Source organism: Syngnathus typhle, linkage group LG2 (genome assembly GCF_033458585.1).
Source record: "Syngnathus typhle isolate RoL2023-S1 ecotype Sweden linkage group LG2, RoL_Styp_1.0, whole genome shotgun sequence".
NCBI lineage: Eukaryota > Metazoa > Chordata > Actinopteri > Syngnathiformes > Syngnathidae > Syngnathus > Syngnathus typhle.
This window is the reverse complement of record NC_083739.1, coordinates 3,578,552-3,602,723: the sequence shown is the minus strand read 5'-3', so window position 1 is coordinate 3,602,723 and position 24,172 is coordinate 3,578,552. Positions and strand designations below refer to the sequence as shown.

Genomic DNA, 24,172 nt, shown 5'->3' with positions numbered 1-24,172 from the left:
TTGATTAAGATGGCAGTTGCCTGACGTAATTGAAATGGCGTGCAAAGTTTCGTTGTGTTCCAGGAAAAGCTAAGATTTGAAAAAAGAAAATTCGAGATTGTCAACTTGACCCAGAATTTCTGAAAGCAAAAACAGTGAGGGGCAAATGAAGCTTCAAATTACTTCATGAAGCAATTATATTATGACTCCTTTAGATGGCACTGTTGGGTTCAATAAAAGGTTTTACGAAATGCCAATGCATCATGCATTCAGTCCAATGTTGAACTGAGAGCGCCATCTCGAGGAGTCAAAAATGAGAACAGCTTCATGAAGCAAACTCAAAGCTTCATTTTCTCATCACTTCTAGTGAAGTCAATCAGAAGTGGCGAGCGGCGCTTTAGTGAAAAGTGTCGGCAGACAAATTGCAGAGAGCAATGAATTCTGCAAATTCGGCTGTCCCCCATATTGCCTGTTATTCTTATTTAACGATTACAAAGTGTTGAGAGGGTCTTTTTGAAAACGAGTGAAAATTTGATATACCGTAATTTTCGGACTATAAGTCGCACCGGAGTATAAGTCGCACCAGCCATAAAATGCCCAAAAAAGTGAAAAAAAACCCCCCATATATATATGTATATAAGTCGCTCCTGAGTATAAGTCGCCCCCCCCACCCAAACTATGAAAAAAAACGTGACTATAGTCCGAAAATTACGGTATATGGATAAGCCTGTCTCGTTATAAATGGTTCACCAAAATGGTTCGGTAGGAACTGGAAGCTTATTTTGAGCAGTTGATCAACTTACTACCCTTTTGACATTTTTAAAAAAATAATAAAATAAATAAATTGCGCAATCCCCCGACCGTGTTTCCGCCTTATAAATCAAACTACACTTAAAGTGTGTCGTCATTACAGTGTGACTTTGCCTGAAGGTATTTTGGGCTAGTAATTTTCAAGTACCAATATAATTTAGCGGGCTAGAAACGTACATGGCTGGATGTTCTGACTGTTAGCTTCTAGCCTACCAAATAAACCGCATTAGTACAATTGTGTTTGGGATTTTAATTTTTTTTTCCCGCACGCAAATCAAGACACCAAAGCCAAAAGTCACAATCATAATTTTACTGTTTGATAACATACAACAGAAATGATATAAATATAAACATTGTTATAATTGTACATTTACGTCAAGACAAACAAAAGGATATAAGTCACAAGGATGATCCACTATTCAACTCAAAATGCAAACGTTGAGCAGATGCGTCAGGTTGGATCGAGACAGTGACGATAATCGCTTGTTTGCATTTTGACAAAGTGAATGGAAGCAAACCTCGGACTGCATTTTATATAACACCACATAAATAAAAGACTCCAATTAGGTAGTTGGAGTTGCAGTTTATGTTTCACAGTCGACCAACAGGTGGCAGTGTTCGATCGTTACGTTTTGAGAGAAGACTTTCACGGGACTCAGCATCAGATGCAGGTAAATATTTTGTATATTGTTATTAAAATGGAAACTAAAAGACGTTTTTTGTTTTTTTACAGTTTTTGCTCGTTGCGATATTTGGTGAAAGAAATGTTTGATAATAATTACAGTCCCTTCAGATGGAAGACGATGGATGTCAGAACAAAATAAAATGGAGAAAATACAAAATTTGAGGTATAAGAGTGAAACTTGGTCTTAACTTTTTTTTTTTTAAGCCAGAGTACTCAAAGTTTGTGACGTTTGTGAACTCGTGAAACTAACTATTCAAGCACAACAGAGAATTACATATGTTAAAAAAAAATTGCTTCTTGGTCTAAACAAAGGCTTCGAAAACCAACAATTAACCGCCCATCCAAATGGAAAATGAAGTAAAAAAAAAAGTGCAATTCGATGCAAAGAAGTAAAAAGACAAGAACCAAATCTTAAAATATCATCACAGCTCAGTGTTGTCGTCACAGTGCGCAAAGTGGAACGAACCAACTGTGGTTCAGCATAGGGGTGTATGAAACAATACAATCTTTTGTTTTCATTGTTCCGTTCTCCGTTGGACCTTCATACAAGAATAAATTGGATCACACGCTTGGGATTCGGACAGATACATTCTGAGATCCTTTTTCTTTTTTCCAGACTCTTCTCACCCTTGTTTGCTACAGAATACGGAAACACCCAAAAAGTGCCAGATGGAAGAAATTGGGCTACAGCAAATGTCCATTTCTGTCCCTCAAGGTGCAAATGACCAAACCACATACCGAATAAAACTTAAGACAGATTCAAGTTTCAAGTTCAGTTTCAATGTTTGAGTGTGAAAGAAAACAGAAGATGAGGTGATAGTTGCTGAGGCAGGTCAAACAAATTTGACAAAATGGGATCTGATCTGGTGATATTGGGAGAGGCCTTGCCCAATGGGCCAATCAGGGAAGTTCACTAAAATAATTAGGTCACTCAGTTAATCTTTGGAGTCAATTTTAATTTTAAGCATCGTCTTTCTCTCGGTGAGTCGCTTTTCTACCCGTTTTAACGATAAAACGATTCGTCCGGACAGATAATGATCATGCAGTTGGAAACTGTGCAGGGGACAGTATGGACATTGTGGATGTTCACACTTGAAGGTGGGGGAGGGAGGGGTCTCAAGTCAATTTTTTTTTTTTGACACCCAAGAAAGACATTTTGTGTGCGCAACAGCAGCATTAGACGTTTTGGCATGCTTCACCGTCATGACTGCAGACAGAGACACATAGCAAGCAAGTTCAACGTGCCCCTCTGTGGAACCTGATCGATTAAAACGTGGAAGGCTTGGTAAAGGGTCAACATCCCACATTATGGCCGAAAAAAAATCTTCAGATGTCTCTGGCCTTATGAGAGACCATAGAAAACCAGTTTTGGTGTTATCTTACAAATATTAGAATTCTAAGAAACAAAAAAAGGTGTCCATTGATTCCCCTTCCCCCGGACTGCTGAGGTGCCTCACAGTGAGAAATTTGTCAAGAGGACAAAAGCAGCATTTAAAAGATTCCCGCTTGTCAACTCCCCATGTCCAACGGATTATCTTAATCAGTCGGTAATAACAGAATGAAGAGGAAAAAATTCCCGTCCGGCCCATCCGTGACAAAGACGGGCGTTACGAAACAATTCCGCTACTCTGGCAAAATCGAATTGAATGGTGTCCGTTTTACGGAATTGCATTTGGACATCAGAAAGAGAAGTAGTGAGCGTACAGCTCGGCTTTTTTTGCAGCGTAATCTTTGCCTGTCTCCATTGCTTTGTGGTCTGACGCCGCTGCGTTTGCCTCATGAAGGCTACGGGAGGGAATAAAAACATCCGTTAAAAAGACTGGGAGGGAGGGGTGAGGCCGTGTCGTTCCGATAGATAGGGAAAATGAAGCTTCAAATTGTTTCGGACTCCTCTAGATGGCACTGTTGGTTTCAAGAAATGGAAAGTGCGCAATGCGTGTTCAGCTTAACGTTGAACGGAGAGCGCCATCGAGAGGAGTCACAAAAAAATACAACAACTGCTTCATGAAGCAAATTCGAAGCTTCATTTTCCCGTGGCTAAAATAGTCCCAAACAAACATGCGCACGTCGCTAGCATCGTCGGAACACACATGCCGAGCGTGCACCGAGTTGCTACGTGCGCTTCACATTTGCATTCATTTACCTAAACACACACGCACGCGCACACACAAACACACACGCACACACACAATGTCCTCCAGATTTACCAACATGCCATGAAAACATAGCACCAAAGAACATTTAGAAAGAGACTCAACACAAGTAGTTGTGCTCATAAATTGACAAACCCGGGCGGAAGTTGTAACACATTAAAACTCCAAATAACTTTTTGCCAGGGGGGGTGTAAACTTATGAGAACAACTGGATAACCTACTAGCGCGAAATAGTCTAAGTTCAGCGGATTCAATTTGCTCGATGCTGTTAATGTTTGTATCTAGAGGATTTTTCTCCTGATTATTTTTGTCTGTCCTTCACAGTTTCCATAATGGATGCTCATAGGTCCACTCTGAGAGAAGAAGAAAAAAAAAAAAAACATTTCACAGCCGTTATCTTGACTCTCACATTTACTTTCAATTTGAATTCCCACTGGGAGTGATTTGTGAATTTGGGTTCCTTTTCGAAGCGAGTAAAAGCATGTCTCAGAGGCTGTAATCTGGCGGAGAGATGGAATTATAAAGTATAATGGCTGCTAGTCGTGATTCCTTATCTCAGGCACATTTCAACTCGAGATCCTCTCAATGAAGGTGATCTGGCTGTCCGCATACAAAATTGGTGACGGGGCCTCTTTTTAAGGGTTAGGGGGTGAGGATGGTTGGAAGGACAACTAAAACGGGAGATGGCGGCAGGCAAATGGCCGCCCGCGTCACCTCAAGGCAGCCGAGGCAGCAAGTCACACGAGTTCTCACCTCCTGCAACTTGCCTGATGCTGCGGCTCCTGAGGATGAGGAGGATGGGCAAGGGCGTGACTTGGCGGGGGATGAGGAGGAAAAGGTGGCGGATGCTGAGGGATGTGAGGGAGAGGACGGAGGAGCGGCGGAGCTTTCTTAAGCCGGGGGAGGGAGCGTTGGAGGGGGGAGTGGGGAGGCGCAAATGGGCCCGGTCCTACCTCCTCCACTTCCCGACCCTCCGCTTCCTCGCTCGCACGACTCACGGCGGGAGGGCTGACGAATCGGAGAGCCGACTGGCTCGGGAAGCTGGCCAAGCGTTGATCTGATTGGCTGCCTGGTTTCGACTACACACAAACATAGAGAGGCGTGTCGGGGTGGGGGGGGGAAACTACAAGAAAGCAATTTTGTATGGAGGTGCCTTTCCACGAGAGCATGCGACTTTTCTCGACACTGCCTATAAAGTGCAAATGGTAAACTCCCCCTAGTGGTATATCAAAAGAATCACTGCCTAGGGTCAGTTCAGTTGTATTTAATGTGAAAGCTCAAATATTTGGATATTTTCTTATTTAACTTCCCCGAGACCCACGGTTGTAAAATGATTCCAATCTCACAACATTTAAATAACGATTTGTTTTCAAATATTGAGATCGTTAGAATTTAAATATAAACTTTAAAATGATTTTTTTTCAATTGAATTTCTCAATTGAATTTTTATTTTAGTTTTTTTTTTAATACTACATTTAAAACTGGTGTTCAAAAGATGTGGCAGCACATGCATTTGGAATGTTTTTAGACTGAATCTCATTGAAACGCCGACATATTCCCCAAGAGGCCACAAGGTGTCGCCAAAGTCACGTCTAAATGGGAACCAGTGTCAGGGAAATGAATGTCAAAGTGATGAGAGACAAGCTTTGTGTTTTTTCTGGACCATTTTTCCAGAACCTGTGAGATTAATTTTAAAATGGAATGTTGTAAGATGAGATTGAAATGATATTCATTTATTTTAGGATCATAACTGGTCATATATAGTTAAAGATTTTTACAGAGTACGCAAACAGCAGGATGCTATCGGAACCCTGACCAATTATTGCAGAGCCAAATATAACCGCCCTGTCCAACGACATTTACAATAACAAAATATTTAGTTGTGTATGATTTGTATGACATGCATGATGTGCAAACATGCAGATACACAGCAGAACACACAAAGCCTCTAAACTAGTGCGTCTGGCACAGACTGACCATGTCTGACACGGCCACTGACCTTGATAAGAGGGTTGATGACCCCAACGTTGGCACTGGAGTTGAAGACTTTGCTGAAGCCTGTCTCTCTGTTGACCAGCTCCAATTGGTAAAACTTTTTGTCATCCTGTTAAAAAAAAAAACAACAACAACAACACATTAGCGCAAAGTGTCTGTCGGACAAAAACATGGAGGGCAAATTCAATTGACTCACCACCAGTTTTTTCACCAAGGCTTCTCTCTCGGTGACCATCTCACGGAGCTCTGCGATAAGATGCAGATCTTCGGGTCTGCTCTCTCGGTTCCTCAATTTCTCTTCTGTTCCCTCCAGACTGGATAAGGACACATTAGAAGCATTGAGGAAGGGGGGTCAATTCAGAGATACGTTCCTTTCTGGTTCTTACATTATTTGCAAAGCAGTGATCTTGTCTTTGAGAACTTCCTGAGCCTTGTTGAAGTCTGCCAACATGATATGAGTCTCTCTGTGATGGACCACACTGAGCTCTCCCAGCTCTCGCTCTTGCCTCTTGGCAAAGTCTTGCTCATGAGCCCTGACAAACCAAACACACACATTTGAATGCCATTGAAAAATCAATCAAAAAAAATAATCAATCAATCAATCAATCAACTCTGTGTACAAGTATTGATAAACAGAAAACACATTATAAGGCAAATAGAACGGTGGATTGAGATACAAATTCAAGTTGTTCACTGACTATGCTGACAATTCCAAACACACATCCCAAATCAAGTTTCCCCATTCAAATGAATAGAAATTCCATTAATCCGTTCCAGCACTCAGACGCCGCCCCCCAAAAAAACACTATTATTTAAAAAGTATTTCAATGATGAATTGAAAATTTAATAGAATATAATTAAATCATTTCTACCAGATTTTGTCCTGCAAAGGCTTCCGGAAAAGTTAGCGCGCAGTACCGTATGTGATGATTAGCTTCGCTGCGGACCCGTAGCACCTCTTTGCCTTTCAATTCGAGTTCTCGAGTCAAGGTGTCAATGGTCTCGTTCAAAGAGTGGATCTCGTGGTCCAGATCTGTGATGCGGCTGTTACGGGAGCACACCTCCGCCTGCAAGTCGGACACGCGAACCAGCAGTTCTTGCTCCTGTACCACACAGAAGGCGGACGGGAAAAGTCCGGTTAACTTTCTGCAAACGTCCTCAAGATGACAATTAACAACAAGTGACCTGTTGGCGGCTCTTCTCCATGGCCTTCTCCAGCTCCCGTTTGGCATTTGAATTTTCTTTCAAGTGGATCTGCTTTAAATGCTCGATGGCCGTGGCGTGGAGGTGGTTGAGCTCAGCGCGGAGTGACGCTGCCAACGAAGAAAGTGGTCATCAAGAAAATAACCTTTGAAAACAATAACAAGGATAATGTTTGCATGTCGTCATTTACCCAGCTTAGCTTTGCCCTCATCTTCTAGTTCAAATCGCAGCGTCTGCAACTCCTGCTCTGACTGTTGTCTGAGGATGTCCAAGGTCCTCCTATGGGCCTCCTTCAGAGCATGAACCTCTTCTCTTTGCTCTTGCTTCAGACGTTCCTCCAGGGCCTAGCGGCAGCACGGAGCGAGAGGAGAAAGAAGGTATAAAGAGTGAAGGTGAAAAGAAACGGGGAGAAGAAAAAAAAATGTTCCTATGACATTACAAACCTTCTAGAATCTAGAATAGGATAAAAATAAAATTAAAATTAAATCAAATTTAAAAAAAAAGCATATATTTATAATGAAATAAAAATAAAATAAAAAAGAAAATATAAAAGAAAAAGGAAAAATACATAAAATAAAATACAAAAAAGCTAAAATAAAGAAAATATAAAAGAAAAAATACATAAAAGAAAATACAAAAAAGATCAAATAAAAAAAAATAGAATAGAATAGCCTTCATCAGTCTGACAATACAGAAATTCCTTTTACGGCAGCAAAGTGGAAAATAATGGCAGTACACACAGGTAAGAAAATTTAATCAAAGTAACAAACACAACTATGTCCATTTTTTATAACAGCCATAAATCTCAGCCCTCAGGAAGTGAAAAAACATTACAACAAAGAAGAGGGGTGCCCTCAAATCATTTTGTTCAGCGGGGCAGTCAATATCTCATTAAGTATTCATAGTACATTAAAAAGTTGCTGCCGGAAATGTATTATCCTAGCGCATTACGCGTGAGCCCAACAATCAGCCATCGGGCTCCTTCAATTTTGGAGATCCATTTAGCAAGGAAATGAGGAAAATTAAAGAAGTAAAACACTTGACTTAGTCTGTCCAATCGCTGCAGAATTGCCAATTCCCTCAGCCTCACAGGCTCGGAATTTATTCTCTGGCTTCCCACGAAGAAATTGATTCTCGTAGATCCAATTGATCAACTCAGCTTTGGCATAGCGAGTGCTCGACACTATAATTTCCTTTCTAGAAGGAATGACTTTGGATAATGTTGTGCTTCGGTATTTGCATGTTTCAGTTGGGTTAAAACTAATTCTTATAGTGTGTGTGCGTGTACTATACTCGAATCTGGTGCTGCCGAGCCTCCTCCATTGTGCTCAGTGCACAGCAGTGAGCCTCTTGTAGTCGATGTTCCCTTCTCTGATGCTCTCTTTGCATCTCTGTGAAACAAACAAAATGGTGGTAAACAACCACGTGTTCATTCACTACACTTATATACTAATATATGAATAATATTACATGTCATTTTATCGGTATACAGTAATCCCTCGTTTATCGCGGATGATTGGTTTCAAAAACCACCCACGATAAGTGAAATCCGCAAAGTACGGTCACCAACAAGAAGTACTGGGCAGGCTAACGAGTTAGCGGAAAGATGCTGATTCGCGATCGTGCTAACACGCGAAAACTGACTTCTAAAGGAATGTAAACAAACATTTGGAGCAATACTACATTGTCCTAAAGGTTAGACACATGTTTCCTCAATTTAGAAGTTTTATTTTGACTTTTAAATGTTTTTTTTAATTTGGAAAAAAAATCCGCCATGTAGTGAAGCCGCGATAAACAAAACGCGAAGTAGCGAGGGATCACTGTATTACAAGTGAAATCTAATAGTTTCCTATGTGGACGCTGGATGTACTTGCGGATAGTTCTACCACAAGACTTGACCTACATTCCTAACCCTTAAACGTCAATCATCCAAGAGCGCGCCCTCTGCTGGTGACACGTGGTACCGCTCCACACTGACTCATTAATGGAGGACATCGCGATCATAACTTTCGAACCCAATGGCAAAAAAACACTCCCCTTTTTTTCAGGGTTATTTGACATCCAGAATGAACGTCAAAATGTCCGTTCCAACTCGATCAGCAGACCGCATTCAGGCGTTACCTTTGAGTTGCTGGTCGAGTAGCTCCCTCTCCTGGCTGAACTGAGATTGCAGCTGCTGAAGGGCAGCCTGTGACTGAGACAGCTGCAACTCCAGGGACTGCTTCAACAGAGAGATCTGCCGGCGAGGACAACGCACCAGGATTACAAAATGTGCGAGTGTGGGGCAATGTTTATTATTGGAGAAATATTGATGTGTTGTTTTTTTTCTTCATATTATTCATAGTGTGTTGTTTTTGAGGAGCTACCGTATTTTCCGCACTATAAGGCGCACCGGATTATAAGGCGCACCTTCAATGAATGGCCCATTTTAAAACTTTGTCCATAAATAAATCGCACCGGATTATAAGGCGCACCTTCAATGAATAGCCCATTTTAAAACTTTGTCCATATATAAGATATATACATTTGGCCCGCGGGCCGGACTTTGGACACAACTGCTGTAGTGGCTCAATATTGGTTCATATATAAGGCGCCCCTGATTATAAAGCGCACTGTCGGCTTTTGAGGAAATTTTAGGTTTTTAGGTGCGCCTTATAGTGCGGAAAATACGGTACTCTCTTAAGGGCCAGTGAAGGGCACGACTCGCCCCCATTCCTCCGGCAGTTAAGTCCTCTGCAGAATTTAATGCAGCGCGACAGAAATGGGAAGCTGTAGCGTTAGATGGCTTTAACAAGACGAGGGTGAGGAGCAGGACTGGATGGGATTTGCTGGACAGTGGCGATAACCACAGATGGGGGAATGTCTTGCCTGTGTGTGTTCATTGATACACTCATACTTCTGCGAGTCGGAGTTATATTAAATTTTGATGAGGTTCCAAGTGAACATAGGATTTATATATATTTTTACTGCAGTAGGGCCAAGTAGGTCAGCGACTTACTAAGCAGCTCTGCAGACAGACATCAGAATTGTCACGTTTAGAATTCCTCTATGCCGGAAATTCATAATCAGGGTGATGTGAGAGATCTACTGTGCAAACAAAATTTGGTAAAAATATATATTGATGTATTTTTTGACAGAAATAAATGGATTGATCGAATGTCGCGTTGTGATTTCCCAATCTGCCATCAGTAGTCGGCGCCTCCACCTCATCGCAAAGTGTTAGCATCTGAGGCCAGATCAGGACGGGTCTCTCTTGGCGCTTGGGTTTGTGACTCAGCAGAGCTGTGACTTAGCCGGGAGGCGTGACGCTCGACATTCAGAGCGGCTCAAGCGCTCTCCTTCCGGAACATAATCACAAATGAGGCTCTTTTCTTGTGATTACAGCTAAAATGCTGCATATGGTGCCGCTTGGGGCAGGGGATTATGCTGTTTTCTCTCTTGCTGATGCCAAAGAACATTAATAAATATAAATAGCAAGGGAGGTTTTACTGTTTACCTTGATATTTAATGTTGGAGTCTTTTTTTTTTTTTAAATGAATCATTTCACAAGCTCCCAGGCCTTTTGGCAGAGGAGCTTCATTTATTGTGACCTGGCTTGCAGCCTGGCCACGAGGATCCATATCGGCTAACATTGATGCTAACTAGCCGCGACATTTTGTTTTGTACCTGTTCGAGCAGGTCCTCCACCTTCCGCTGCCAGCCCTCCCTGGCGGCCATCATTTCCAGCTCCTTCTGCTGGGAGAGCTGAGTCAGCGCCGCCTGCTTGTCGGCGTCGTATTCCTCGTTCAGCTCCTCCCTCAGCAGCCGCACTTCTTCACTAAAGAGCAAAGCGCATGATTTTTTAATAGGTTAGAAGGTTGCAGGGATTCCCGACGCCTGTGCCGCGGCTCACAGAATGTTATTCGGTTTCATTTAAATGGGCCCAAAATTTGGCAGGAATATGGAATTTCTTGTCAAAATATTTTTAATCCGGCCATTTATGTCAGTGAAGATTTTACCGAAGCGCTTCTCTCCATTTTTGCTCCAAGTTGTCCGCCATCTTGTCCATCTTCTGCTTCTCCTCGGTTCGGATTGACATCACTCGCGCTTCATGCTGCTGCTTCTGGGTTTCAATCTCCTCCTACGAGCATTATGCAAATGAGCCTTTTCGGTTATGGCGCCGTATTGTCATTCTAAAGTGTGCAGAATTCCTATCCGCCATTTGTAGATTCATTTAGGTCCTCCATCATTATTAGCTCACAAAGGATTTTCATTTCCTGCTTTCAAAAATGTCAGATTGCCGGGCTTCTGAGTTCCATCTCGCTCACCTGCAGGTCGGTTAGCAGGTTGCTGGTCTCTCGGACGCGGGCTCGGGTGGCATCCAATTCGATCTTGAGCTTCTCCTGAGTCTCCTTCAAGCAGGTGATCTGGTTCTGTGCTGAGTTCACATTTTGGTCCCGCTCCCTCACCAGCTCCTGAAGGTGGGACACCTGCAAAGGTACAAATGATGTTTTTATTGATCTACTTTTAATGTTATCCTCAAATATCTGTACTTTTTACTCCTTATTTTGGTCCCAAAAAGTTTTTTCAATATCTGCAGACGATAAGGTTAAAAAAAAAAGCTAAATCATAAGATATAATTACAGTTTTTTTTTTTTTTTTTTTATTGTATTTCATGAATAAAATGGGTTTTCAATTTTATTTTTTTCGTTACTTTGTCGAGATCTTGAGTGACTGACTGAGGTCTTGGGGATTTATACGGCAATCTTCTGAAAAAAAATACAAAGTGTATTTTTTCAGTTGTATTTTGTTTCCACGATTTCTTTTTCTTCTCTGTGTAAGGCCGAGAAAAATTATGAAAAGAGGATCACAACTTTTTTTTCCATTGTGTCAAGTTATTCAAAACTGACAACTTTTCTTTGAACCCATCTCCGATTATGTCCTTGTTGAATCAACCCAGGAGGAACCCAACCAACAAATCACTCCCAAAATGTGCAGTTAAGAAAGTTTTCAGATTCTTACTTCTTGATTGGCCATGTTGAGCTTGGCAGAGAGCTCCTCTTTCAAGTTGTCCAGCTGCTGCTGCACCCGGTCTCGCTGCTCCTCCAGAGACAAGCGTTTTATCTCAAACTCCTGACTCATTTTCTGAGGAGAAGATTGGGCGGTAGAAGAGAGCAAGTGTTTACACTCCAAAGGAGCAGCTCCAAAAAAAGAAAAAGGGGGGGGGGGGATTCTGGGCACAAGGAATGAGGGGAGGATTGGAAGTTTTATTAAATTATAATATATATTTATAAAATATAATATATTATTATAATTATATATATTATTATATTATTATAATTATAATATAATAATTATAATTTTATAATATTATATAATATATTATAATTATATTATATTATTATATAATATATATATATTCATGTTTGTAAAATATTAGATCAAAATTATTTGTATTATTATATTAATTATTTTAAATATGCTTTTACAGGCCAAATTTAAAAATAAAAAAATGAAAATCTCAAAAAGCTGACTGACATGTCTTAAAATCAGTGTCAAAAAGATTTTTCAGATCAAATTTGCCGTTGACCAGTGTAATTTAGCTTCAATTAACTATATAATTAATTATATATGTACTCTGTATATTCTTCATTTAATGCGGGGTCCATTTTCTTTTTGGAGCAGCTCAGATGCCACGAGCCTCCTTGATGATGTCCGAGCAAGTTCCATATCGGCTCACAAAATACCTTCAATTAATTATTTCAGGCAGCCGATCACAAATCCTTTCTCCTTCCTCCTTTTAGGAGGATGAAAGCTTTGACAATCTGCATGACGGGTGGTGTTAGCCTAATCCGACAGAGAGCGCCTCATCAACATTCAGAGCACAGAAGCGCTTCTCCTCAAGGACCAGTCAATGATTCACCACGGCCAATAAAACTGCCTGCCACCTGCAGGCGGATTGAAGAAATTCTGCTGCAGTCTCGTCCAACTGGATTTGGAATTAATAGAGCATGAGAAATTAACGGGATTGCTTTGGAAACTTTTTAATATCTCCCTCGCAGGGGATTAAAAATTTTCGGCCGATTGAACCCGCGCTTTCAAAATGACCACTTCTGCGTCGGCTCCATCTCCGGTCACTTAAATTTAACAGGCATCCATCGAGGCACAGCCGGTATGAATTATTTTTCACCTCCATTGTATCCATTCATCCCCCGCCCTCGCTCTCTCTGATCCTTTCAGAAAATCTGACGCCCACACGCTTGCACAATGCTCAGAGGCAGGATTTGATGTCAGTGAAAATCCGTCAATTAGCAGTCAGCTCCAATCAGCCTTTGAAGGGAGCGCGTCGCGAGACGAAGGCCGCGTGTTACTCAAAAGATAAAATTCAACCGCATTGCTGTCGTGAAGGTGGGCTGATTTCCTGCAGGTCCAAGCGTGACAGCGTCACAGCCCAGCCGAGCAAAAAAAAAACAAAAAAAAACACGCCAGCAAGTTACACAACCCGCGAAACGGTGAGCGATGTTCTTTGGCCTAATTAAAATTGTGCAGTCACAAGAGATGGGGGGGGGGGGGCGTGTATTTCTTAGCCATACATTTATCTCAAACAAGCATTTGCTGAAGGGCAAACATTAATTGCTGATGCTCCTGCGCAGCTGAGAGAGATAGAAAAGCTCGCCGCCGCATGTTTTAATTACGGCGTACATGCCAGATTTCATCAGCCAGCGATGAGATCATGAGCAAGCGGCGAGTCACCTTGGAATATCACCTATATTGTATTTTTTCGAAAAGAACAAACGGCATCAGACCTTCGTGAGAAGTTTCTTCTCTTCCTCTTTCTCCTGTTGCGCCTCCTCCCGCATGACTCGGTGTTTCTCCTCCATCTCCTCCAAGGCCCTGACCTGAGCCTCCTTGTAGCGACGAGTCTCCTCCTCGTAGTGAGCTCTCAGTCTGGAGAGTTCCTTCTCGTAGCCCTGGTGTTCCTCACGTAGAGACTGAGAAGAAGAGCGAGCTGTTGAGCTGTCGCGAGGACAATTTTTGAGACGTGCAAACGTACCTGCTCCAGTTTGAGCACTTGCTGTTTGTGCTGCTCGCTGGCCAATTGGTTCTGGTTAAGCAGGGCTTCCCTCTCCTGCTCCAGCCTGCCGATCTTCTCCTTTAGCCGACTCTGCTCTTGGTCCAGGTTCCTGATGGATGCCTCGTGGGCCATCTGGGTGGCCTGGAGGGATCCGATCTGACCTGGGAAACATCAAGCCAAGCAAAATCCACGGCTACTACTGTGTTGACATTTCAGAAGACTGGCGGGTTCAAAATAAAAAAAATCGGAAAATTAGGTACCACTGCAAAATCACTAAATTGCTATTTTGGCATTTCAAACATAAAATGATATGTTACTGCTTTGTAACTACGTCAAAGTGAGTGGTCGAGCTTCATTTAGCCAATTGTCTAATACAAAAGTAGGGTTTTGCCGCCATCTTGTTTTTACAAGCATCAAAAACCTACAGAAAGAATCACCGGCAGAATTGATTGATGTCGTGAGAAACAATTTTAGGACCTCATTTTATGGACCGACGAGAACCTTTGGAAAGGCTAAAGCTTAAAATGATCTGTGAAGACCTGCTAAAGCTTGGCCAGATTAATTTTCATTGTTGATGATGTAAGCCATTGCAAGATCATCTCCCAAACCACAGAGTCAAACAACAAAAGAACAAGATCTCAACACTCCGCCTTTCATTAAATACAAGCACTGGAAGGAGCGATACGAACCCCAGCCCATATTAAAAAAATAAGAATTCATTTTTTCTACAATATTAAAATCGTGATGTATTGCATGATTTTTTTCTTCTTTTTTTCCAACGACCCTTTCCCATTATTTTCTTGACAAGCACAAATTAATTTCTGTATTACAGTAAACAATATCAGCTTTAGTTTGCATAAAGGTTTTGTTCTTATGGGCAAAATAAAAACAAATTTAGCCCTTCTTGTTTACATAGCATTGGAAAAGTGCATTTGCTGTGTATGTGTGTGTGTGCGCGCTTCTCACTAGCTTTGTGGAGGATTTCCGTTGCCTGCTGCTGCACTCGTTCCCTGCAGCCATCCAATTCGTACTCGGTGTCTTTCAGCTGCATCACCCAAATCTCCCCGTCCTGGATGGCTTCTTCCAGCTGCTTGTGAAGGTTCTACAGCACACAGCAGATGAAACATTGAACACTTCAGCCAGAAATGCCCGCAGGAAAAGTCGTGAGGAAAAATAACGACTCAAGCAAAACGCAGACAACGTCTTGTTTTGTACGTGGATGTTTTTTTTTTATAACTCCCCGCCATTGCATTTAAATATTCCTCTTCCAGTCATCCTTTACCTTGATGGTTCCCTCAGCATTAACCAGAGATGTTTGCAGTCTGTTAGTCTTGTCCCGGTTCTCCCGCGCCTCCTCCTGGGCTCTTTGAAGCTCGCTCCTCAGCTTTGAGAGCGATCTCTGCAACGCCGCCTCCTGCGCCTGGAACTCCTTCCGAAGCTCAACCTGAAACAAGAGCATTCAGTGGTCGCACGCATGTTGTTGGAAGGCGGTTGGTGGGGTTCTACCTCGGTCCTTTTCCAGGCCAGCAGGTTTTCGGTGGTGAGCTGGTGCGTTCGAGTCATGGCCTCCAGCTCGCGCTCGTAGTACTCCTGAGCCTTGGCCAGTTTGGCCTCGTATTCCTCAACCACTCGGACTTTGTTCTTGCTTAGCTCTTCCACCCTTTCCATCAATGACTCCACCTGTTAGTAAACACATATAAAAATAGTTTTGTTTTTTTTAAGTGCATGCGTGTGCGTGCGTGTGTAAGGCCTACAGCCCAAGAAAAATAATTTAGCCTTTGCAATTTCAAAATAGGAGTCTACCACCACTGGGAGAGGTAGGTTTTTTTTTTTCCTTGGGGGGGCCATGGGGTGTCAAAGATATATCAGGGTGCTCACAAAACAAAAACGTTAGTTCTTTAGAAAAAACGGATAAATATTTATTGTACGCTCTCTACAGGCGACGAGGGGGAACTGTGGAAAAGAATTCCCCGGGAAAAAATAAATAAATCGTAAGACACCCCTAGGGCCTCCAAAGCATTTTTCAGGGGTGGCCAATGCCCCCGCGGCCCCTCCTCTAGCTCCGCCAATGTCTACTACACTGTGATGTTGATTTGAGTCATTTTTCAGCTCGACAACAATGGCAACTTTTCATTTGGAATCTTTTTGTTATATAAGTTGATTGGAAAAGTAAAATGTGAGTGGGATGACATGCAACAACAACAAAACCCTATCCTTGTTGAATTAATCAATCAACCCACCGACACAGCAATTACCCGGTTAAGTAACTTGCTGCATAAACTATCTCCAAACGGGAAAGTTAGTGAGCTCTTCTCTCTTCCTTTCTGTCCCCACCTCTTGTCTATGGAGCTCAGCCAATTTCTCCTGGTCTTCGGTGGAGGTGGCGCTCTGGTTCTGCTGGCTGTTTAGGAGTTCCTCCACCTCCTGGCGGTGGTTGGACCTCAGCTCCTCCAGCGCTCGCCGCTTATCCGCCTCAAACTGGGCCTGAGCTTGGCTGAACGCCCGCAGCTTCTCCTCAAAATCCCGCCGCATCTCCTCCACCTAGTGAGATCACGGGAAATGTTCTATTCTCTATTTGGAGGCGTGCGAACTGCGCCGAGCGAGCCCGACTCCCACCGTAGTTCATTCCAAACGTGCAAAATATTTCACCGCGATAGCGTGACATAAGCGAATGCTTGCAGCTTCTCTGGTCCGCCCGATACAAGAAAGTTGATACATAGACAAGTCACACAAACATGAGGCTGGAAAAAAAAAAAGAGATATAAAAATGGAATGTAAAAATGTCATGCCATGGGTGTAAGTCCGCTCCTTGATCCAAAAAAGGAAACGAGGGACTGCTTGCTGCTTTTTGATAATCCCCCAAAAAACGATAATATGGAGGATGTGTATGAAATATTTTTTTTGTTGCTGTTTTATTTTGATTTGCGTTGGCTTTAGCAATGATAAGCTAGTTAGCTAGCTCGCTAGCTAACCGCACGCTGTAGTGGTAGACAAAAAAACGTTGGAATCGTGCCAGATCAATACAGATGTCAACAAAGAAAGAAAACAATACAAAAAGCCCGAATAGGTGGACGCACTTTTAAGCCACAGCAAAATACAAATCAGAAAAATTGAAATGGTGACAGCTTAGCCAAGCCGACATGCTAACTTCAATTTTGTCATCTATATAATATTTTTTTTTTATTTACAGAAATGTTTTGTGTCAACAAACATGTGTTGGAATTACGTGTTTGTTTTTTTTAAACTAAATTAGCGTTCAGTAAATTACATTTCAAGTTAAAACAATTTTGTGCACCAAACGCCAACTCATATTAGTTGTTCTTAATCAGAACTATTTTAGCCCGGTTTGATTTATTTCATCATTCCACTTTTGAGTGTGTGTGGGTGAGTGTGTGTGTCAACCTCTCTGCTCATGGAAACCACTCGCTGTGTGTGTTGGGCTTCGGTGCAGAGTTGCGAATCCTCCATTCTTTGTCTGTACATTTCAAACTCTGCCAAAGCCTGAAAAAGTACAACCATCACACGCTGAGTTAGCCTTCTGTTGCACAACATTTGCGTCAGCGGCAGTGAACATGTCGACAAAAAAAAAACAATCGCGCCCGCTCTCACAACGGCGGACGGTCGAGAGTAATTCATTCATTTATTCCGACAGTTCATCTGAAGCAATATTTTTTTCCCACTTTACGGGTCTTATTTCATTCCTTAACTCTGTTAAAAGAGATCTTTGACGTCTATAGCCGTCAATGGCAGTGAATGAATGAAATTCAAATTGAACAAGGGCAGTATGATCAAATAGTTGCTTGCCATTATTTTCCATGATCTTTCATTTCATATTTGATTTTTAGGTTAAATTAAAATAATCAAACGCAGGGGGAATTGAGGGGCAATTGATAATTACCGTATTGGCCCGAATATAAGACGACCCTGATTATAAGACGACCCCCTCTTTTTCAAGACTCAAGTTTGAAAAAAGACTTTTTGAACACCAAATTGATTTTTTATACAGAAAATAATTACAATACATCTGAAACAAATGATTATAACAATATATTCGAGAGAAAAAGCACGTTATTTTGCCTCATTCAAATCATGCAAAAACTGTCTCCATTTTCTGTTATCTCTTATCTTCTCTTTTTTTTCTTACTGCTATTTTTTATTTTTCTTCTTCATGCTACGGCTATTTTTATTTTTATTCTTCGTGACAGGGATTCGCTTTAGCCTGGGAAGTTAAGTTCAGCATTCGCTTCAAAGATATCTGGCGCCATCTAGCGTTGTGAATGGGTATAATGTCTAGACCCAAAATCTAAGACGTCTTATATTCGGGCCAATACGGTACATTCTAAATATAAAACCTCAACGTTAAGATAACTGAGTGAAGTCTCGTGACCTGTCTCTTCATGTGTTCATGCAGTTCGACAGATTCTTCCAGACTGGCCAGCCGCCGCCGCAGGTCGGCCTCGTCCACCATCTTGCTTTTGTACTGCATAATCTTGTCTCGGGTTTCTGTCACGATGTGTTGCACCTAAGCAGAGAAAAAATGCAAGAGTTATCGTTCCAACAGAATAAAACTGGAAGGGTTGAAGAAGGATCCGAAATGATTTCTCCATCCGTACCAATAGCTTTATCGTCTCTGACATTTTTCACAGCAATCATTTCGACATAGTTTGTCCTTACCTCATCCTCATGGGCTTCCTTCATCGAATCGATCTCCTCTTCGTGCTCGTCGTTCTTGGTGTTGAGAGCGTAGATAACCTAGACGACAAGATGACAGAGTGAGGATGGCTTGTGCGGCTTTCACGCGGCGTCAATTTGAAATCGATAGTTGCAACAATGCACTTGCACTATGAACAGATGAGAAATGCAAACACAAAATGGAGACAACACTCTCGCTTAGTCTCGTTTTCCAGCGTCTCATCCGAAGAAATACTGCACACGTTTATGAATATGTACTCGCCGCCATAGAACGTCAATCAAGCAAGCTGGAGTGAAGACCAAAACACTTCCTCAGCTTAAGCTGCCGTTATAAGCGCTGAAGGTGAATGATATAGAGCTTTTAAATTCAAATAAATAAAAAAATGATTCAAACAATTGAGGCCTTCACCACTCCCCATGAATTTTCAACGCAGACAGCTGAATCTCGGCCGGAGCTGGCTCATCCAAATTGTGTGAAGAGGAGTTAAAAGTCCAGGTTATAATTAAAAAATACCGTAAATTCCGGACTATAAGCCGCACCAGCTAAAATTGGGGAATATTTTAGTTTTTTTTTTTCATATATAAGCCGCACTGGACTATAAGCCGCACGTGCACACGCGTTTTTTTTTTTACAAAGAAAGACCGTTCACAGAAAGCCTTTTTAAAGTTTTAATAACATACTTTAACATGTCTTTCTAAACATTGCCTGTGACGAAGGGTTTAGAGCCCTTTGACGCAGGTCACCTAGCGTGCATTCCTACTAAAGCTCATAATAGTCACAAGCAACACAGCCAGAATAAGCAGCAGCCATAGTAGTGTTTCAAAATACTATTTTTGTTATTGTTTTTTTTCTTCAAGATACTGCAGTGTATAAAAGTGATCAAGTCATCACAAAAATCACGAAAAAAGAATCCTTATATCAGCCGCCCCTGACTATAAGCCGCAGGGTTCAGAATTTTGGAAAAAAGTCGCGGCTTATAGTCCGGAATTTACGGTAGTTCTTATCAACATTTTTTTTCCACCACTTTATATGAAGCTTCAAGCTTATTTATTTATTTTTTTATGTATTTATCCATTTCATTATTTTTTCATTTCAGGACTACCACTATCAAATATTTTTAGCATCAATTATTCCATTGATTAATTGAATCATCTGGTCAATTTCTATGTAGCATAAAAGTGCATAACACTATTTTCTACTAATGTTCTGTTTATCAACTGACAGTTGTGGTTTATTTGTTATTCTTTAAAAAAAAAAAGAACAACATTTAAACAAAGTGGGGGGAAAAAATGGATGAATGTCAAACGTTTATTCTCTATTGTCGTTCGCAGGTCAAAGCAAAATATTCCGCGATTGCTATCAGGATGTTGTTTGGTCCAAGCTTCATGTTCCAAATATAAGGCCAGAGGAAAAAGATCCATTTTCAGCCTGGAGTTTTATGGAAGCCTTTGATGGAAGTTAATTATACATGATTATTGTAATGATGCCTGCTGCTTTCATCTCTTTTCTTCTTCTCGCGTTCCTCGCCGTCTCTCCGAAGGGAGGCGCATCACACATTTGTGTGCGCACAAAAAGATTGTTTTCATCGATACGCTTCTCGTTAAATCTTCTTTCACGCTTTAATGCGGCAACGTTTCAACATGCATGTTTTGATCTCAAATGAAAGAATGGACTGTTTCATAAAATACTTTCTAATAAATCACTTTCCATTGCCTTAGATATTAACCAGAAATTTACCACCGCTCATTTTGAATTGTCACTGTAAAATGATCTTTAAGCGTCAATCTTGTTGAGACATTTTTGACAATCATTAGAGGCACACTTGGATGGGTTTTTGTGGAGGAACCCTGACCTCAACCCCATCAAAATTTGTGGAATGAACTAAAAAGGTGATCAAGAACTAGACTGACTTCTGACCTCACTAAAGTTCCTTCCATAATTTTCCGAGATTTTTTTTTTCCAACATAACCACATTCCTCTTGTGGAAAACATTCTTGCAAAAAGAGTCTCGGTGTGTCATGGAAGAGGATCCAGCTTTTATTCTCATTTTATGTTTAAGAAAATCAGAATATTTAATTTTTAAAAAAAAAGCTTTAGCAGAGAGGGAGAATAAGCCTTTTGTTCAACTAAACACATCTGTGCGTCAACTAAAAATGTGCTCTTTGTATAAAAAAAAGCAAAGCACTCGCTTCAAAAAGAGAAATGGACTATTTGTGAGAGTGTGTAACAAGATAAAGAAAAGCCCTGCTTGGCTAATCTCTGCACAATGACGACATAGCAGAAAAAAAATAACCTCCAGTTTGAGGACAGTGGGGATCCAAAAAAAAGCAGTTGTAGTTTCACCACACATTAATAATCCTCGTCATTGTCTTAGTTACTTGCTGGGTCATTATTGCACAAAAGGGATTTCGCTCTAAATACAACCAAAACAAACCCGGGCAAAAAAAAATAGATTTCCCTCAGCCATGCACTTGGCAGCGAGGCTGTCACATCTACCACATTCACAATTAACTGACCTAAATAGCTTTGGACTGTGGAGCAGGTGATAGAACCAAAGCGTTTTAAGATTTGCCCTTCTTTTGTCTGCACGTTATGTAAAAAAAAAAAAAAAAAAAATGCATCCTCTGATTTGCACTTGCTCGCACTGCAGACTTTGTTTTCACTCGGGGTAAAAGCTGCCACCTCAAATCTACTACCACAGGCACTTAAACTGCTCTCAGGTACAAAGACCCCCCCCCCCCCCTTCCCAAGATTACGTAATCCCCTCCTGCATCTTTCTGGTTGCAATGGCTGCTTTGTAGAAAACGTGCACAGGTTAGGTAGTGAATTTGGCAATGAAGGAAATGATGACAGTTAAGCATCAGACTATTTTCCTTTTTAGCTGCATCTAACTTGAGCAGAACAGCTGCCACACTGCGCCACAGTCACTCAATGAGATGCCATGACTTGTTTACAAGCAACGTCCCACGGCAAAAAAAAAAAAAAAAGGAGCATCACTCCACTACTCTACGCTACACCGAGCGCATGCACATCTCTCACCTTGGTCAACTGCGCAATCTTCTTGCTCATTTTCAAATGGAGGTCTTGCGTGTATTCCAGTGTTAAACTCGCGTCGTAGAACATGCTGGATGTGGACGACGGGACGTATTTGGCTCCCCCACCGCTGGTGGTGGTGGTGGAGGCGCTCGTCGAGTTTGCGTACACGGGTTGCCAACCTGCTCCAGTGGCCATTTTTTTCTCCGGAATATAAAAATAAGCAATATGTTCGATCCGAAAAGGGAGAAATTGGTTTTACGCGCGCAATTCTGCCATCGCGAGGCGGAAGACGCCAAGCGGGGGGCGTCCCATCGTACTACGCACCAGCTGCTGGAGACAGGGAGAAGCGGGCGCACGCCAGATGTTGCTTATCCGATGGCGCGCATGCACGCTCCTTTTTTTTTCTCTCCAATGCGGCTCTCGGTGCCAAGTGTTCATGTGAGGCAGATGACGGCCGACATGTTGACGCAGGACAGCCCGGCCGGCGGCGTCCAAGTCCATCATCCAGTGATGCCTTCAATGTCTATGGGAAAGTACAGAAGAAAATCTTGTCAACTCTTATCATCTAAGACACAAAGAATATGGATATAATACATAACTGCTTACTAATCGTATGTAGTAACAAATACAATTTAAAAATTAAAATGCTTTATACGGTAAACATTTAGTAATTTACTGACGTCATAAACAGGCGAGCATTTAAGCCGATGTTGACGATTGTCTTACACTGACATCTTGTGGCTAAAAGCTTGAAATGCAACAAGAATTTTAAAGCAGCTTCTGTTTTTTTTTTTTTAAGTAAGCCTCAAGTTAGTAAAAAAAATAGTTTAAACAATAAATAAGGTCTAACATTTGGAAAGGGGTGAAAGAGGCTCCCCTCCAAGACTAAAATTGGGGGGACATTGTTAAACCAAACATAATCAAAACAGAAGCCTCTACAAATATACACCTAGGAAAAACAAAATGGCTGCCCACACCTGCAGCAACCTGAGCCAGGGCATGTTAGTTGAGAGTAAGCACAAAGGAATAACAATTTAAAAGACTAGCTCCGCCATTTTACCTCTCCTCACCAATCAGCAGTCCACACCTGGAAAACACAAAACAGACGGCAGCACCACCCTCAGGCAGGGAGGACAAACAGCAGAAGGAAAATACAGCACCGCCAAAAAGTGACACAGAAGAAGAAAAAACAACTAGTAAGATAAACAAAGCAGCATTTAAATGAAGGATTTAACGCTGCAGATGATTCTCACGCAGCAAGCATGTTCTGTGTATGACTGATTTATGGGAGAGGACGATTAAAAATTAACGACCAGCAGAGGGCCCTATTTTCTCACAAAAGGAATGTTATTTTAAATATGGACAACATACATGCTCTTAATTTATCTCACAATAATAATGATAATGTTTTCCAATGCACGTATGAAATACCCACTATCCAAAACTATTGTAGAAGAAGCAAACATTAAAGTGCAAAAACTCATATTGTATATTTTACACCAAAATCAACTCACGCGAAATTTTAATATTCGTAAGATACTGTTTGCCCTGCATAGCTTTCAAAAAAAAAAAAAAAAAGTTTTCAGCCGAGTCACGTGACAGCATTGGGCACGACCCAGTGGAAGCCCAACCAAGACGTGTCCGCCATCTAGCGGTGATTGCTGATACTACAACTTAAAACTAGTCTGCATATTTGCAGTTCGGCATTTACGGATTTGCATATCCCCCGCAATATTCTTTCATATTTTATATTCCTCCAGGATTTTTTCCTCCCATTTCCCCAAGCTTTATGGATTTGTACTGACAGTAGAAAAAAAATGTCAAACTCCTCATCTGAGCACATGTGAAGGACACTTCGTTTCCTCCACTTTATCACTCCATCACCCCCTCCACACACACACACACACACACACACCTCCCTCCAACCCCATGAGGCTTCATCAGGCAGGCGTGCTGTGTCGGAGTGCACCTCATGCAGAATGAAGAGAACCCCGCTCAAGCCCATGCAGTGCAAATGCCCCTGCAGAATCCACATTTGGATTCAGACAAGTGTTGGGGTGCAAGCGGTGAGCCACCCCTTCTCCACCGTGTAACTACCGTTTTTTTCCATGTATAATGGGCAAAATTTAACTAATTTATTGTCCTAAAATCTGGGGTGCGCATTATACATGGGTACAATTATTATTATTTTTTTTTTTATCCGGATATGATACGGAGGCCGCCATTACAGATGCGCTTTCTTCTCTGCTGTTCACTTCAAACACGCTCCGTACGAACACAATGCTCTCGTATCAGACGTTTGCTCGATCACCTGCTCGTTTGCTGTCACAATGTACCCTACACAAATCCGAAACATTTCATCGCTATCGAGTTTGCTAGCACATGCGCAGTGATACTGACCGACAGAATAACATCCGGTTGTTCCCAAAGATCTTTTTTCTGAAATAATTTTACGTTTACGGACTTAAGTAGGAGTCAAAATTTGGGTGCGTATTATACATGGGTACAGGCTTTTTTCCAGCATCAACATGCCATTTTTAGGGTGCGCATTATACATGGGGGCG

At 41.7% G+C, this 24,172-nt stretch overlaps 1 protein-coding gene across 1 annotated transcript; it reads right to left on the bottom strand.

Annotated features, from left to right (window-relative positions):
- Positions 1 to 1,084: 1,084 nt before the first annotated feature.
- On the bottom strand, positions 1,085 to 22,013 carry LOC133167682 (protein FAM184A-like). The gene is made up of 23 exons (XM_061298521.1): positions 21,612 to 22,013; positions 18,554 to 18,631; positions 18,267 to 18,401; positions 17,282 to 17,380; positions 16,214 to 16,420; positions 15,386 to 15,559; positions 15,162 to 15,323; positions 14,846 to 14,981; positions 13,859 to 14,040; positions 13,611 to 13,796; positions 11,827 to 11,949; positions 11,133 to 11,294; positions 10,824 to 10,945; positions 10,492 to 10,642; positions 8,947 to 9,061; positions 8,119 to 8,216; positions 7,016 to 7,169; positions 6,808 to 6,935; positions 6,541 to 6,725; positions 6,009 to 6,155; positions 5,819 to 5,936; positions 5,627 to 5,731; positions 1,085 to 4,706 (listed from the first exon to the last, which is right to left on the bottom strand). Exons 1-23 carry the CDS (start codon positions 21,801 to 21,803, stop codon positions 4,377 to 4,379), a joined length of 3,489 nt encoding a protein of 1,162 aa, XP_061154505.1. The 5' UTR covers positions 21,804 to 22,013; the 3' UTR covers positions 1,085 to 4,376.
- Between the last annotated feature and the right edge of the window lie 2,159 nt (positions 22,014 to 24,172).